At 33.1% G+C, this 14,688-nt stretch overlaps 1 protein-coding gene across 1 annotated transcript; it reads left to right on the top strand.

Moving 5' to 3' along the window:
• The first annotated feature begins 378 nt into the window (after positions 1-378).
• Positions 379-3,184, top strand: LOC148608200 (large ribosomal subunit protein P2-like). The gene is made up of 4 exons (XM_088543723.1): positions 379-527; positions 1,223-1,395; positions 2,263-2,337; positions 2,978-3,184. Exons 2-4 carry the CDS (start codon positions 1,224-1,226, stop codon positions 3,064-3,066), a joined length of 336 nt encoding a protein of 111 aa, XP_088399849.1. The 5' UTR covers positions 379-527; position 1,223; the 3' UTR covers positions 3,067-3,184.
• Positions 3,185-14,688: the final 11,504 nt, after the last annotated feature.

Genomic DNA, 14,688 nt, shown 5'->3' with positions numbered 1-14,688 from the left:
TGTTTGTTTGTTTTTATTTGTTTACTTTATCCGTTAGTTTATTTCGTGGAATAAGGTTGCAGCATCGCATAAATCGAAAAATTTTGAATTCTATTTTTTAATACCCCCCCCCCCCACTTTTATGTTGAAAATTATATTGATTTTGTGATTTTGTATAACACTTTGGCATAAATGAACTTTGAACTCCTTTTTTTCAAATGTCTAGGTCTTATCTCTCTTTTATTTATAAACTTCTGGATTTGTTCCGGAATCTGGTCTTAAACTTATTACTCTTCTCCTTCTATTGTATCTGTTTAAAATCCAATCCATTTATATGGTTATTCACAAATCTCATTCATTGTCTGGAAATGTTGCAACACCACATGTAAATCTTTAAATCCTCTGAGTGCGGTATAACAATCAATAAAGATATTGAACAATCCATATGAAATACCCTGGTATATATAAATTATATATCTGCTCCTTTGAAATGTAAATTCGTACATTTGGAATACGATCAATTATAGAACAGCGGGCGAATTTGTCGAGTAAGTATTATATCTATATTTTGTGTGTGAGTGAATATGTGGGGTTGAGGGTCAAGGACTGGCATTTTTAAAGAGTGCATTGAAGGGGTCACAAGAAAAGTCTTCGAAAGGCGTTGAAAAACACAAAAAATCTTACAAGGTCAAATAAAATATAGAGACCAAACAATGCAGGGCACATGTAATTGGCAGGAATTTGTTTAAATAAATACTAGTAAGCGGACGTGGACGAAGGCAAAGTCCGGCACAAATTAAGATTTGACAAGGAAGCGGTATCAAGTTTAACAATAGATTCAAGATTTAAAAAAAATTAAAGTACGGTATCGATTTCGCCAAGGACGTGTAAGCGAATTGACGGTTGTTACATTTGCGGATACTGGGGGGGGACAAAAGAACAGATCAAATGCTACTCGTACAACGTTTCTCAGGAAAATTGCTTAATCTCTAGAGCATTTTTGTTCAAGTAAAACAACGGGGTCGTAATAGTTCATCTCTACATTGTACGTCAAGTGCTTCTATAAGTTGGGGTATCTCCAGAATAAAATATGCACATAGCAGTACAGCTATCATTGTTGCACTCCTCAGTAATTTTCCAAAATCATATCAAATTAAAGTGAAGTGCGAGATTTGCACAATATTTCTTCAGTCTAAACAAAAGATTTTTTTTGTTTTTTTTTTATTTGTATTTGTCGCTACAGCATGAGGTACGTAGCTGCGTACATGCTAGCCGTAATGGGCGGAACGGAAAACCCAACAGCAGACGACATTAAAATGATCATTGGGAGTGTCGGTGTCGAGTCAGAAGACGACAAAATAAAATTGGTCATTGATAAACTGAAAGGGAAAGATATTGAAGAACTGATAAAAGACAGTAAGTCGTTAAGCATGTATTCTCGAGTCGATTGAAAAGACAATACTAGTATAAACCATAGTTAATTTAAAAATAACGATCATAGGATGTACACAAAAAGACAACCAAAATAACACGTACAAAGAAATAAAAGTAAGTTAGCAACATTGACTCCCCTAAAAACTGAAAGCATGGACAAGTTTCACCGGTAGGGTAAGCGTCGTGGAGCATCTACATATATAGTAAAAACGATCTATATTCAAAACACATTTGTACACAGAATAATAAGCTTCGAATAAAGTGACAAATCATTAATTATATCTATACTTGTCAGCAATTGATGTATGTAGGAAAATTGGCGACAAATGTTTTCTAGTGTTTTCACATGTATAACACCAGCATGATAAACAAATGAAAAACATGTTTTGTACTGAAGAAGTGAAATATAAGTATAAATATCATTTGGTGAAGAAATAGTTCCTGTTTAGAATACTTTATATGAAAGCCATGTGTATTTCACATGGTTTTAGGGGAAAAGTATATATGCATATGTATGTGTTGTTTTGTTATAAAATCATAAATTACCATATAAAAACATATATATGTTTCCATTTGTCGCAATTTTTCTATATCTGATCCCGTCCCCCACTTTTCTTTTCTTTTTAAATCCCCTCATTCTATTCACTCTGTTATTTGATATTTCTCCTCCTTCACCTTACCTTACTACAGTTCTCAATCTCTGTTGAAAAATGAATAACGGTTCTTTCAGATGGCAACAAAACTATCTTTTGTGGGAATTTTTACACACGTCTATTCATGAGCAACTATAATCTGCAAAAATGCTTCTTTTGAATTTGAATTACGACTATCTGTTAATTCACTTTACAGGCCAAGATCTTCTTGCAAATGTGTCTTTCTCTGGAACTCCACAAGTTGCTACAACAGAAACGGCAAACGTTCAAGGTATATAATCATTCACATACACCTGTCTATGTAATTTGCTGTTAATGAATTTTAGCTTGGAGTGGACACAGCAGCCAAATCATACTAACCTACAAACGGCAGTGAAAAGTAGAGGCGTACTGTAGTCAGACTAGCAAGGCAACTGATATATTCCTGAAAACATATTAATTTTTGCTATTTTCGCGGTGGACAGAGAAGCAAAAAAATGAACCTACGATTTTTTTTTTAAATCATATAACGCAAATCGCATTTTTGTAAACAATGAAAAAAAACACACCAGTAAATACGTTCATGCGACAGTTCAATAAATTAGCATCTGTGAAAATTAATACCTTTACAGTAATCAAATTTATTATTTAAGCTAAAAGAAGCTGACTTAAGAAATTTCAGACATGCATTAAATTTATATTTGTATATATGATTTGGTTGTGGTATTTCATTATTATTAATTTATGCATTTGATTGGTAAACCATTTCTATCTTTTTTTTTTCTTTTTCTTGGTTAATAAACTATTAAGCATTCACAAAAGACTTAAAAGAGCTCTCTCATTTTACCCAGCAAGATTTTATAAGGTCTTAAAACTTTTTCCGTCTGCAATAACAATAAAATACCTCAATTAATTTCACCAATGCATTGCAGAAAAGACAGAAACAAAGACTGATAAGCCTGCAGCAGGCGACGACAGTGACAGTGATGACAGCGACATGGGTATCAATCTGTTTGATTAGAACATTCCAAAAACAGGTGTACTAACTCAGTGAAACACAATAATTAATGTTTTATATTAAAACATAGCCATGAAGTGTTGGTGTCTGAAAGTTTCATTAAATGTAACCGTGGTTGTAATTTCTTGTTTTCCACCATTTTAATACGTGTATCTGTCACATCAAGGGCATAACAAGTTTACGTACATTGAAGGTCCTAACAAACAGCAAATCCATACATGTGTAGACCAATTGTCTTAATCCGCACAGATAGCAGTTTGTTCATAAGACGTGATTTTGAATTTGATTGAAATTGTCCTCGCATGGAGTTCTGTGTTACGAATATGTAACAGATTGTCAACAACAGTTAGCATATTCAGTCTATTGGGAGGGCAAGTGTGGCAACACCCTTAAAATTAACTTTTTTTATATTCAGTACGATTTTAGAATTCTTTTTATATGATTTTATGAAAATCCCAGCTTGCATTTTCAATCAAAGTCTTATATCTATTGGTTTTTTTTTTCAGTTATAAGGGATCAAAAGGGCCAAAAACATCATTTTTGGAAGGCTGAAATCTTAAACAATTTCTACCTCATATTATTGATTTTTGTGTAAATTATTCTTCTTTACAAGGTGTGTAAGAAATCAGATTTACTCTGTCATGATCTGTCTTTGAGATAAAGGGCAAAGTGATCCATGAAAGCGTCCTGTAAGCAGAACTTTTTACTTAAATTGAATTTTAAAATATCGTGCAATATTGTATCCAAACCAGATTTTGTGTTCATAATGAACTGAAAGTCCTCATGTTCAAATCTGTCGAAAACTAATATTTGATCCAATCTTGCCCGAAGTGAACAATCGCCACTGGCTGTGGACGTATCATGCGAAGCTTTTTATTTACTGTATTATTTCAGAATAACTAACAAAAAACAGGCATTTTTTCCGACGCAGTCGGTATGGTTTCGCTTTTCTTGTAACACATAATATAAAATAGTAGTACTCCGGCTAAGAATCATGCAAAAGGTGATTCATTGGTGAAAAGCCTACATATTTTTGATATTTTGTTTGAAATGCCATACTAAACAGAAATTAACAGTCGGTTTTTCATACACCCCGTGCTCTTAGGAGATAAAAATTATATAGAATTCACGGTAGATTTTCAAAGAAAGGGAGATAACTATATAATTAACGCTCAAATACAATAGAATCTATTGGATTTTCAATGTTGATTATCTCCTAAGAGCAGACAGATTCGAATAAATATTTACACATTTCATAATATAGACCCATAAATCAACTTAATATCAAAAATAAAAATATGTAGCCTTTTTTTTAGGTATATTATTTTTTACAGATTTTGCATGATTCTTACAAAGACTAATACTTAATTAGTACAATAAGAAAATCTGAAATCCCTCTTTTTACGATTATGTAACCATAGAAACTCCAAAACGATAAACTAAGTGTCGATGTTGAAAAGATAAGTTAGGCACGTCGTTATCTTCATTCTAAATGCTCCAAAAAATGCAAAAAATGAGTTTTAATGTTGTTTCGTCGTAAACGAGTACTTTGCTTCATACCGTGACCTGTTTTATAGAGGAATTGGTAATATTTTTTTTTATTTTTCTGAAAAAAATATTTGAAAAATAGTATTTCTTGTCTTGGTTTCATGAAGACCAAGTAAAATACCTATCGAATGATACTTAACTTTAGACGTTTTCGTCTTGCAATAACTTGTAGAATGGAATTTATTCGTCTTTTATGGAAAATGCAAAAATCCTATTTCAATGGTTCTTATAAAACTGACTTTGAAAACCCGCCTTTAGTCATCGAAAGGACACTTAAAGTATTAATCGTGTTACTACTATAAAACAGACAATACCACATGAGCGATTTATTTTTCATTGAAGTATGGTTGATATTTTGCAGTTATCTTTCTTGGTACCACTAGAAAGCTGAGACATTGAGTATATGATGATGCAAATATATATAGATTAACTTCATTTGTGATATCCCAGGCAGGGGGTCACTTTTTGTTAAAATTTAGTACGTGGGTGCAGCTGGAGCTGGAAAAAACACCCATATTCATATATTTGTCTGCAAGAAATACACATCCAATCATATTCTATTATTGTGTACCATGGACGTTATATTACACTCCAAGTGTGTACCTGACATATCCATCGGATAGGGGGGCAAATTTATAATGCAGTCATATATTTCAACTCTAGAAAAACAGACCCATTCCAGCGGCACGTCTAAATATACAGGTATTTAAGTGACCCTCTTCCCCCCACCCTGCCTCCTGATCCCAAGCCGACTTAAAACGTTGGAACAATTGAATCATATAAGTGTTTTCCCAGTAATGTACAAAGGTTTATTGTGAAAAAAAGAATCCAAGACATTCTTTGGCGACAAATTTTTTGTAGATAGAAGGTATAAAGGTACCTGAGAATCATCATGAATGAGTGCAGTGTACGGTTGTTCGGAACGGTTCCCGACAACCAATCCCTTTTGTTTTAGTTTTATTTCACCATATTCTTTACTTGTACAAAGAGTAATCAAGGGAACCAAGATTCTAGCAGAAATCAAAAGAATGCAATACAGGGACAAAGACCAGACATGGAAAACAGACAAATACAACAAGAACATAAAGGAACTAAAATAATACATACAAAGAAATAAAAGTAAATGAGCAACTTGGACTCCTCTAAAAACTGGGAAAATGGACCAGGTGCACCGGTAGGGTAAGTGTCCTCTGCTTTTCTAGAATTAGATGTCCATTTACAGAAGGAAATGTGTCAGTGAAAATACGTAATTTTTTTTTAAAAAATGAGCTAGACATATTCATTTATGTGCATATAGAAAAACTATATGCATATATTGAAAAGTATGTGCGTAAAAGGCAGTTACGGCGTTCCATAAAATACCCTGGTATAAATGAATTGTATATATATGCTTCCTTGAAATGTAAATCCGTTTACTTGGAAGTGTAGCTGGTGAATTTGTCAAGTAAGTAATTATTTCTTATTTGTGTTTGTGTGTGTGAATGTGTTGAGCGAATGGATTTGGATTTTTTATAAAGAGGGCATGGAAGGCGTCACAGAAAAAAACACTGAAAACTGTCTAGAAAACCAAGTAAACGACCACAAGGTCAAATAAACTGAGTGACATACCAGCACACACGTAAATGGCAGAAATCTTTAAAAAAAAATTAATATAGCTGATCAGAAAAATGAAAGTAGACGCATTGTTAAGGACGAAACAGATTAATTTTTAATTACCAAAAAAAAACACACGGAAGTTATTTGACTAAAAAATCTCAAAACCAGTTTTGTACACACCAGCAAAACGTTAAAAGGTAATTTAGTATTAAAGGGATGTGAAATGCATCGTTTTTAAACCGGTTGTATTACAAATGAAACTTATCCATTGTGTATTTTCCGAGAAAAATGCAAATAATCGAATTTAGTTTCACATCTGTTTTAATTCATTTGGAAACGTTCTGCGCCTGTCCGTGTCACCATTTTCAAGTAAGTAAATCTCGGAGAGTCGGCTAATTACAAGTTTGGACGCGTTGCATTAAAACAATCTACAATCATCGGAGTAATATTACCAATAGTGGAGCGGTTAAAGGTTACAGACCACCAATTCAACCAATGAGCATTTGGAACGTACGCAAAAATAGTCCTACGCAGAAATTACCCCTGTTCCTCATAGTGCTGTGAAAAAAGTTCTCATCTTATTTAAAAAATTTAAACAGTTTCTGAAAGGAAAAACATTTCTGTACATTTTATAGGTGCATTTTGCTTCTTGTGATGTGAAGCCTAATCTCCATAATGATTTTTAAATATACCCCTATCTTGTGAAAACACTGGGATTTCCCATGCTATTTATAGACCCTTCACTTCCGATGACCAGTACTGCACTGCAAGTCTGCTAACCCCACATGCCATTCTGAGGATTGTGAGCTGACATATGTAGAATCATGCTGATATATAGTCCTCTGCAGGTTAAAGTTAAGGTAAAGTCCAGAGAAGCCATTGAATATTGTGAAATTAGCATAGAAGCCTATGGAAAGTGGAATTAGTGGTTTTTAGCCTAAAGTGTGAAAAATAAGATTTTAATGCACCGGAAGAACACACACCTAATTTATACATCATTTGAAAGGAAAATATTTCTACTTTAAAATAAAACTTGTCGTAAAAGTCGGAGGTTCATTATGAAAAATGGGGGTAAAATGTTATTTCGTAAAAAAATAAAATGTTTAATTTAGATATAATTTCAAAGACAATGAAATAGCATGAAAATGTCGTTCTTTAATAATCGTAAAAAACTACTATTGTGAATTGAATGCAATATTCAATGATTTATGTATGACGCAATTTAACATCATATTATGGCGTTTTTTAACACCACTCAAAATTACTCATTTTTTAACTAAACCATTCGTTTTTATTAACTACTCCATTTGTCAAATGACTGTAAAAAGTAGTGGATTTGTATGTTTGTATGTTTTTTTATTTGATATAACTAAAATTAAAGGACTTAGAAGATAGAATTGTCAAAATTATGCATTTTTATATAAGGCCCCGGTTTCGCCAACTTTTGCAATTTAGAAAACAAAAATCTAAGAATGAACATAGAAAATCATAAAAAAAATCAGTTCGTAGTTTTAATACATGTTTTTGTGACTTACCTAGGACATATTCTACATTAAGGTATACCAGGGGGTATAAACAATACACACTTTTTATAGATGTTGTCATATCTACATATCTAATATGTATTACAACACTACATGGCCGTCATCATGAACTCGTGGATCGTTACGGTGTATCCATCTGCGCCATGAAAACTGATTTGTTCAACGTGTCGTAGTTTTCCTTTCCTCTTTCGTCTACCCTGGACTTGACTTTTTATGATCAACTCGGTGGGTGTTCCTGGAAAAGCAGACGACGCTTACCCTGCCGGTGCACCTGGTCCATGCTCACAGTTTTTAGTGGAGTCCGAGTTGCTCATTTGCTTTTGTTACTTTGTATGTATGCTTTTAGTTATTCTATGTTCTTTGTTGTGTGAGTCTGTTTTCCATGTCTGGTCTTTGTCCCTGGATTACATTCATTCTTTTGATTACGGCTATAACCTTGGTTCCCTTGATTACTCATCTTCTACATTATTTACAAGAAATCTATTTGACAGGAGTCAAAATTATGACTAAAATATGTTTTTTTTCCATATGAATAAATTACTCTGTATTAATTCACCATTTTTCACAATGCACACCAACTGAGGACACGCCGAGTTGCCATGTGACTGAGCGCTGTGTGGCTACACACATCCTTTTAATCAATACACAAGTTAAAAATATCGCTCACAAACAAGCAAAAATATAGTTAAACAACAATAATGATGTATAAAGCTAAGTCTCATAAACAAAAATAATGCAAATGACAAACATTAGAAACATTCAAAATAACTTTATCAAAGCAATGAAAAGCTGCATAAAGGTAACAAAAAAGCATCACAAATTATGAGGACAAACTGAATCAGCAACTGACCACTAGTAATGTTAAAACGGAACGTAAACAAATATCAAAACAGATATCATAAAATAGCATAAAACGCCTTTTTTATTTGACTTACTTATGCTAATGATATGTACAAGGTTCAATGGTATTGCAAAACACAAATACTTTCAACAAAATTCATATCAACATAAAATAAAAACGTTGGTCCCACATAACTATTTACAAGGCATGAGCAAGTTGCATATATAAAAGCAGGAAAAACGTGAGTCATTTTCTACATACAATGTATTGATATAAAAAGAAAGAAAGCAATTTTGCATGTCATGCTTGAAAATGACAGACTTAGACTAAGAGAAAAGAATTATGCAGTTGAAACACCAAACATCATAAAAACCAAAGTGAAAACACTAAAAATTAGAGGTGACTGCAAAACAATAGAAAACAAATGTCTTTCGAGCATACAAAAAGGGCCATTAAGTACATGTACAAAATGATTTTCTAATCATCATCGACTAGTACACTTACATGCCTTTGATCATTGAAACATGGGTCTGAACCTTGACAAGGGCATAATTCTGTGCATAACAAACTTTCTTCAAAACACACACATCCCCGACTACACACCGACTTTCCTTTAATTTGCAAGTGCAAATAAGATCTTTCCATTTTTCCATCCTTATTCAAAAGGTGAATGAATAATCATTTGAGGCATGTGGGAATTCATCCAAATTGCTGTTTACGTACGACTCCTGATGTGTACGTAATTGTTGAACAAATAGTCTTATTTTCTGATATATCACACTGTTGAAACCATTCCAAAATGGTATTGGCTGACTTTCTATTTCTAGGGACTTCAAGGATGCATTTAAGATGTCACTTTTCAAAACGCGCAATAAAACCGCAAAAAAAACGACCAACTGTCTTGAACCAAAACCATTATAAACCTCTAGTGCTAGACCTATTTGAAACGGAAGGATGGAACATTTACTAAGGGACACCAAAGTCTGTAATTGCAAGTCAATTTTTCAGATGCCAACTGTCTAGGCTTACATGCAGACAAGAATGATTTTTCATCTATGAGCCATGACACAATTTTTTTAACACTAGGTAGCATAGTTTCAATTGCAAATGAAAGTGAACACTTACTAGCAGTTGAATAAAACTGGTTGCTTGTAAGCTTTTCTTTGTCACGGCGTAAAATTTCGGTGGCTTTATGCAAAATGTGTTCATCGTTATCTGCGCCGGATACGTCCATTTCATCCCTCATTTGTGAAAACCGAAGCTCAGATATCAGTTCATAAGTAGCTCCCGACGGGTGTTTCTAGAAAAGCAGAAGACGCTTACCATACCAGTGCACATAGACCATGATCCTAGTTTTTAGTAGAGTCTGAGTAGCTCATTTACTTTTGTTACTTTGTTTGTATTATTTTAGTTATTTTATGTTCTTTGTTGTATTTGTCTGTTTTCAATGTCTGGTCTTTGTCCCCGGATTGCATTCTCTTGATTTCCGGTAGAATATTGGTTTCCTTGATTACTCTTCAACAGAAATGCCACAACTGTGAACAATGTTTGACTTACCTTGATACTGTTGAGACGGTATTTCGACGAAATTTCTAAAATGGTTTACAATATAGCAGTCGATCTTTTAAATTAAACACAGTATAGCTGTTAAATCACTCCTGTTTTCAATATCTTGGTTTTGCAAGAATTGTACACTACCACAATTCACTGATTCTTATTTTGATAAATTCATCGAATTAGATCAATCGATCAGTCAATCAGACATAACACTAAATCAAGTATATGAACTGTAAATTGAAAAAAGCTGAAGAAAATGTTATGTAATAATTTTGTAATAAAGATGTAATAATGACAGAAACTGTGAGAATTATAGGAAACAACGCAACTATGTTACAAAGTTAAAGAAAAAGTCAATTAATCAATATTTTATTGAAAGATGCGCGGGCGGTCCGAAGTCGAAAGACTTTTGGCCAACCGTTAAGCCGTTTTTGACCAATAAAGGCAGCATCAGTCAAAGGGAGATAATAATTTCGGAAAATTCTGCTCTAAAAACAGAGCAAAGTGAAATCAGTGAAATTTTTAATGATTACTTTGTAAATGTTGCTAAAACTATTGGAAACAATCAAAAAGGTTGATGAGGACCACCCCAGTATAAAAGCCATTCAAGAAAATCACCCTGACTTAATTGATATTCCCTTTTCTCTTGATCATATTACTGAGGATTTTGTACGTAAGAGAATCGAGAAGATGTATGTTAAAAAAGCTACTGGTATTGACGGCATTTCCCCCAAATTACTTCATCTGGCAAAACCCGTCATTATCAAGCCTATTACAACTTTAGTAAATTTGTCTTTGTCCCAATCTCCCTTTCCTGATTGTCTTAAACAAGCACAGGTTTCTCCAATACATAAGAAAAATAGTTTTCTTGAGAAAGGCAATTAGAGACCAGTTAGTGTCCTCCCTGCAATATCCAAATTTTTTGAAAATGCTATTCAAATCCAGTTGGTAGAACATTTTGATAAAGTCTTCAATCCGTTTTTGGCCGCTTTTAGATCTGGTTTCGGTTGTCAATCAATTCTTTTGCGTGTGATTGAAGATTGGAAAAAAGCCTTAGATAACAGCGAATATTTAGCTGCAATTTTAATGGACCTTTCTAAGGCCTTTGATTGCCTTCCTAACGATCTACTTTTACTTAAACTCAAATATTATGGTTTATCAAAGTCTGCAACAGATTTACTTACTAGTTACCTTTCTAATAGGAAACAATGTGTCAAAATTGGTCAAAATACTAGTAGTATGGTGGATATATTTAAAGGGGTACCTCAGGGATCAATACTTGGTCCAGTTCTCTTTAATGTATTTATAAATGATTTATTTTTCTTTGTGAAAAACTGTTCTCTTTATAACTATGCTGATGACAATACCCTTTCAAAATCTGGTAAATGTTTAAATTCTGTTATTTCATCTTTAGAAGAGAACAGTAAATCTTTAATTGAATGATTTTCAGATAATAAAATGCAAGCCAATCCAGAGAAATTCCAAGCCATCTCGGTTGGCAAGAGAACACATGACAAAAATATTACTTTTGATTTATATGGTATTAGTATTTCTTGTGATGAAGAAGTAAAATTATTTGGTATTACAATTGACTTCAAATTGTAAGAAGGCTGCAAGGCAATTAAACGTTTTAAAAAGAATTGGAATACATTTGAACAGACTTTTATCATGTCAAACTTTAGTTATTGCCCTTTGACCTGGCACTTTTGTAGTGAAAAGAATACTACAAAAATTGAAAAAATTCAGGAGCGTGCGCTCCGTTTTATTTATGATAATTATTCCAGCTCATACGATTATCTTTTGGACCTTTCGAAATTACCATCTTTGAAAACCCACCGGATGCGCACTATTGCCTTGGAGACTTTCAAAATCATTAATAAGGAATGTCCTGTATTTTTGCAAGATCTGGTTATTATTAAAAATAGTAATTATAATTTTAGGTATAAAAATACAGCTGAGGTGCCCCGGCCAAAAACTACATCTTTTGGCAAAAAATCTTTTAGATACGAGGCGGCACAGGTTTGAAACTCTTTACCAAATGAGGCCAGACCACTTACTTCCTTTAACCAGTTTAAGACCTATATAAGTAGTTGGTGTGGAGGCAAAAAATGTAATTGCACTGCTTGCAAGTTTCAACCTGTGCTGTCTCGTGTCTGATTCCCCAGTTTCAGATCTGATCATGGTTTTATAATTGAATATGATATCTGAATTTTAATTATGTCTATAGCCTTATAAAGTGTGGTTCCCCTGACTTAAGGATCGGTATACAGAGTGGTGCTTACTGCCTGGTACTTGATCCTTCTGTCTGGAGCACCATGTCTTTCTATGGTTAGTATATGTTTTACTACGTATTATTTATAATAATTATGTATTTTGTATGATGCCATGTATTGTTTTACTGTTTTGTACATTTTATAGTCGGTTAAAGAGCTCATAAGAGCTCATGTTGATTTGTTAAAATGTATATATATGCCGACTCTAAATAAAGTTTACTTACTTACTTACTTACTTACTTACTCCTTTGGTAGACATGATTTGAATTTGAAAGCAAATATGCCTTTTTATTGTCTATCAGGCCTTAAACTCTGATATCAAGTTTTTAAATTCCTGATTATGGTCACATAGGTCGGCTACATCTCCGTCCTTGACCTTGATTTAAGCGCTTGGTGTTGTAAGTAAATATTTGGTCATACACCTTCATGTAGAATGATATATTGCACTATCTCTAAAATGCTCATGTTAATGTAAAAAAGTCGACTCTATTTCGAAATCAGAACGTCTATTTGCAACAAGCAATATGTCGTCCATTCTCTCCTGTGATTCTACTTTGTCAAGCTTTTTATCCTTTTTGTACGACTTGTTATTACACAAGAAACATTTGTTCCAGTCAGACCTTGTTCCACACCAACTCAGGAAATGTCTCTTTCCTCTGTTTCGTTGTATTTTTGGTCCCCGCCGTATTCATCACAACTAAATTTGGTAGAACTTAAATTTTATTTGCTAGAATACGATATGAAGTAAGAACGGGGCTAAAAAATGTCAAAGCTGATGTCTTTTAAACTATGGACCGATGGTAGCTCTATTAAAATCAAGGAAGCTATTTTATCCTTTCAAATTTCCAGAGCACTTTTCTGGAGTTTTAGTTTGGCATATTATGCATTTTTCCCGTTTTAATGATATTTTGCTGCGTTTGCTAGAGTTCGGTTCTAGTTTAATTCGACTGCCAAGGTTTGCCATTTCAAAGATTCAAACATACAAAAGTATATCTAAATGACACTTGTAAATTGATGAATTCTTAGGAATAGTTTATCGCTATTTTGTTTAAAATCCCCTTGATCTTGCTATACGATAATTTTCAATCTCATGCAAGTCGAGTGAGAATAAAAATTATCTCTAGTTTCTATGTCCCCGCCTGACATACAAGCAAACACCCTAGGAATATTTGACGTCCTAAATAACCGTCTGTTTGTTTACTGCGTATGAAATAATGGCTAATTTGTGGCAATATTTTCTAGTCTACAATGGAAAATGATTAAATACAGTAAATTACCCAATTAGAATGAATAAATCTCGAATTATTTCACAAATTTTAAACGCGTTCGTCATAGTTAACCGATTTTTTTCCCCAAAAAAATGTGTATCACAGCTGCACTACATACGTGATGTCAGGTCGCACGTCGCTAAAAAATAGTCCCGAAAGGAAATTTTGCAGCGCTTATAAAACTTACATATTTAGGTCAATAAAACTGAAAATAAAAGAAAACTGAAACCTTACAATTCAGCAAAACAGCGATGAACAGATTACTAAATATTTTTTTTCAACTCGCGGGAGTGTCTCATGCTTATCTCGTTGAAAAAAATATTAAATAATCTAATAATGTCTAATTTCTCAATTCAAGATAATTTTTTATAAGAAATATTAAGTAGAAACAAGTATCATCTTATAAATAAAAGATAGCCGACGCAGTAAAATGTTTTATTTTTATTTATAATTTTCTACGTTTCATTCAGGAAACAACACATGGCACGCAATTTTCTATTTTCGATATTTTGTTTTTTCGAACGCCACTAAGCTATCAGTAGGTGGCCAATCGAGAAACAATTGCGATCAGGTGACTTGCATTTCCATGGCAGAGCGTCTTTATTATCAAGGGGTAAAAAGCGGTACTATACCGACTGCGTCGGAATAATTAATGTTAGTAGAGATCATAAATAATCGATGACATATTTCAATGACGACTTTGATTTTTTTTCCTATTATACAGCTTAACGGCAAATCCTAATCCGATATTTCTTAAAAATGATGAAAACAACTTTTTCAATGAGTTTTAATATCAGCAAAGAAAAAATACAAAAGTCTAATAATTGAACAGGATTTAAACCCGAAACAACAAATCGAACGCGCCTAACATAATTGGTTAATATGTTCTTTAGTTTGTGAATTTCTTCAGATAATTACTCACTAAATTACATGTAAATTTACGATGCAATGAAAACAAACAAATTATCACTGATTTTTTTTTCATTAAATAGCTGTTT

This window comes from Perna viridis, chromosome 9 (genome assembly GCF_037379345.1).
Source record: "Perna viridis isolate PV_CMFRI_1.1 ecotype Kerala chromosome 9, ASM3737934v1, whole genome shotgun sequence".
NCBI lineage: Eukaryota > Metazoa > Mollusca > Bivalvia > Mytilida > Mytilidae > Perna > Perna viridis.
Note: the sequence above shows the minus strand (reverse complement) of the source record. Positions and strands in the feature narration are given on the sequence as shown.

What these genes read in the sequence shown, in the direction of transcription:
- LOC148608200 (XM_088543723.1), top strand. Translation starts at nt 1,224, where the DNA reads ATGAGGTACGTAGCTGCGTACATGCTAGCCGTAATGGGCGGAACGGAA. An exon ending in TGAAGAACTGATAAAAGACA is followed by an intron (nt 1,396 to 2,262) that starts GTAAGTCGTTAA and finishes TTCACTTTACAG; the next exon opens with GCCAAGATCTTCTTGCAAAT. An exon ending in AGAAACGGCAAACGTTCAAG is followed by an intron (nt 2,338 to 2,977) that starts GTATATAATCAT and finishes AATGCATTGCAG; the next exon opens with AAAAGACAGAAACAAAGACT.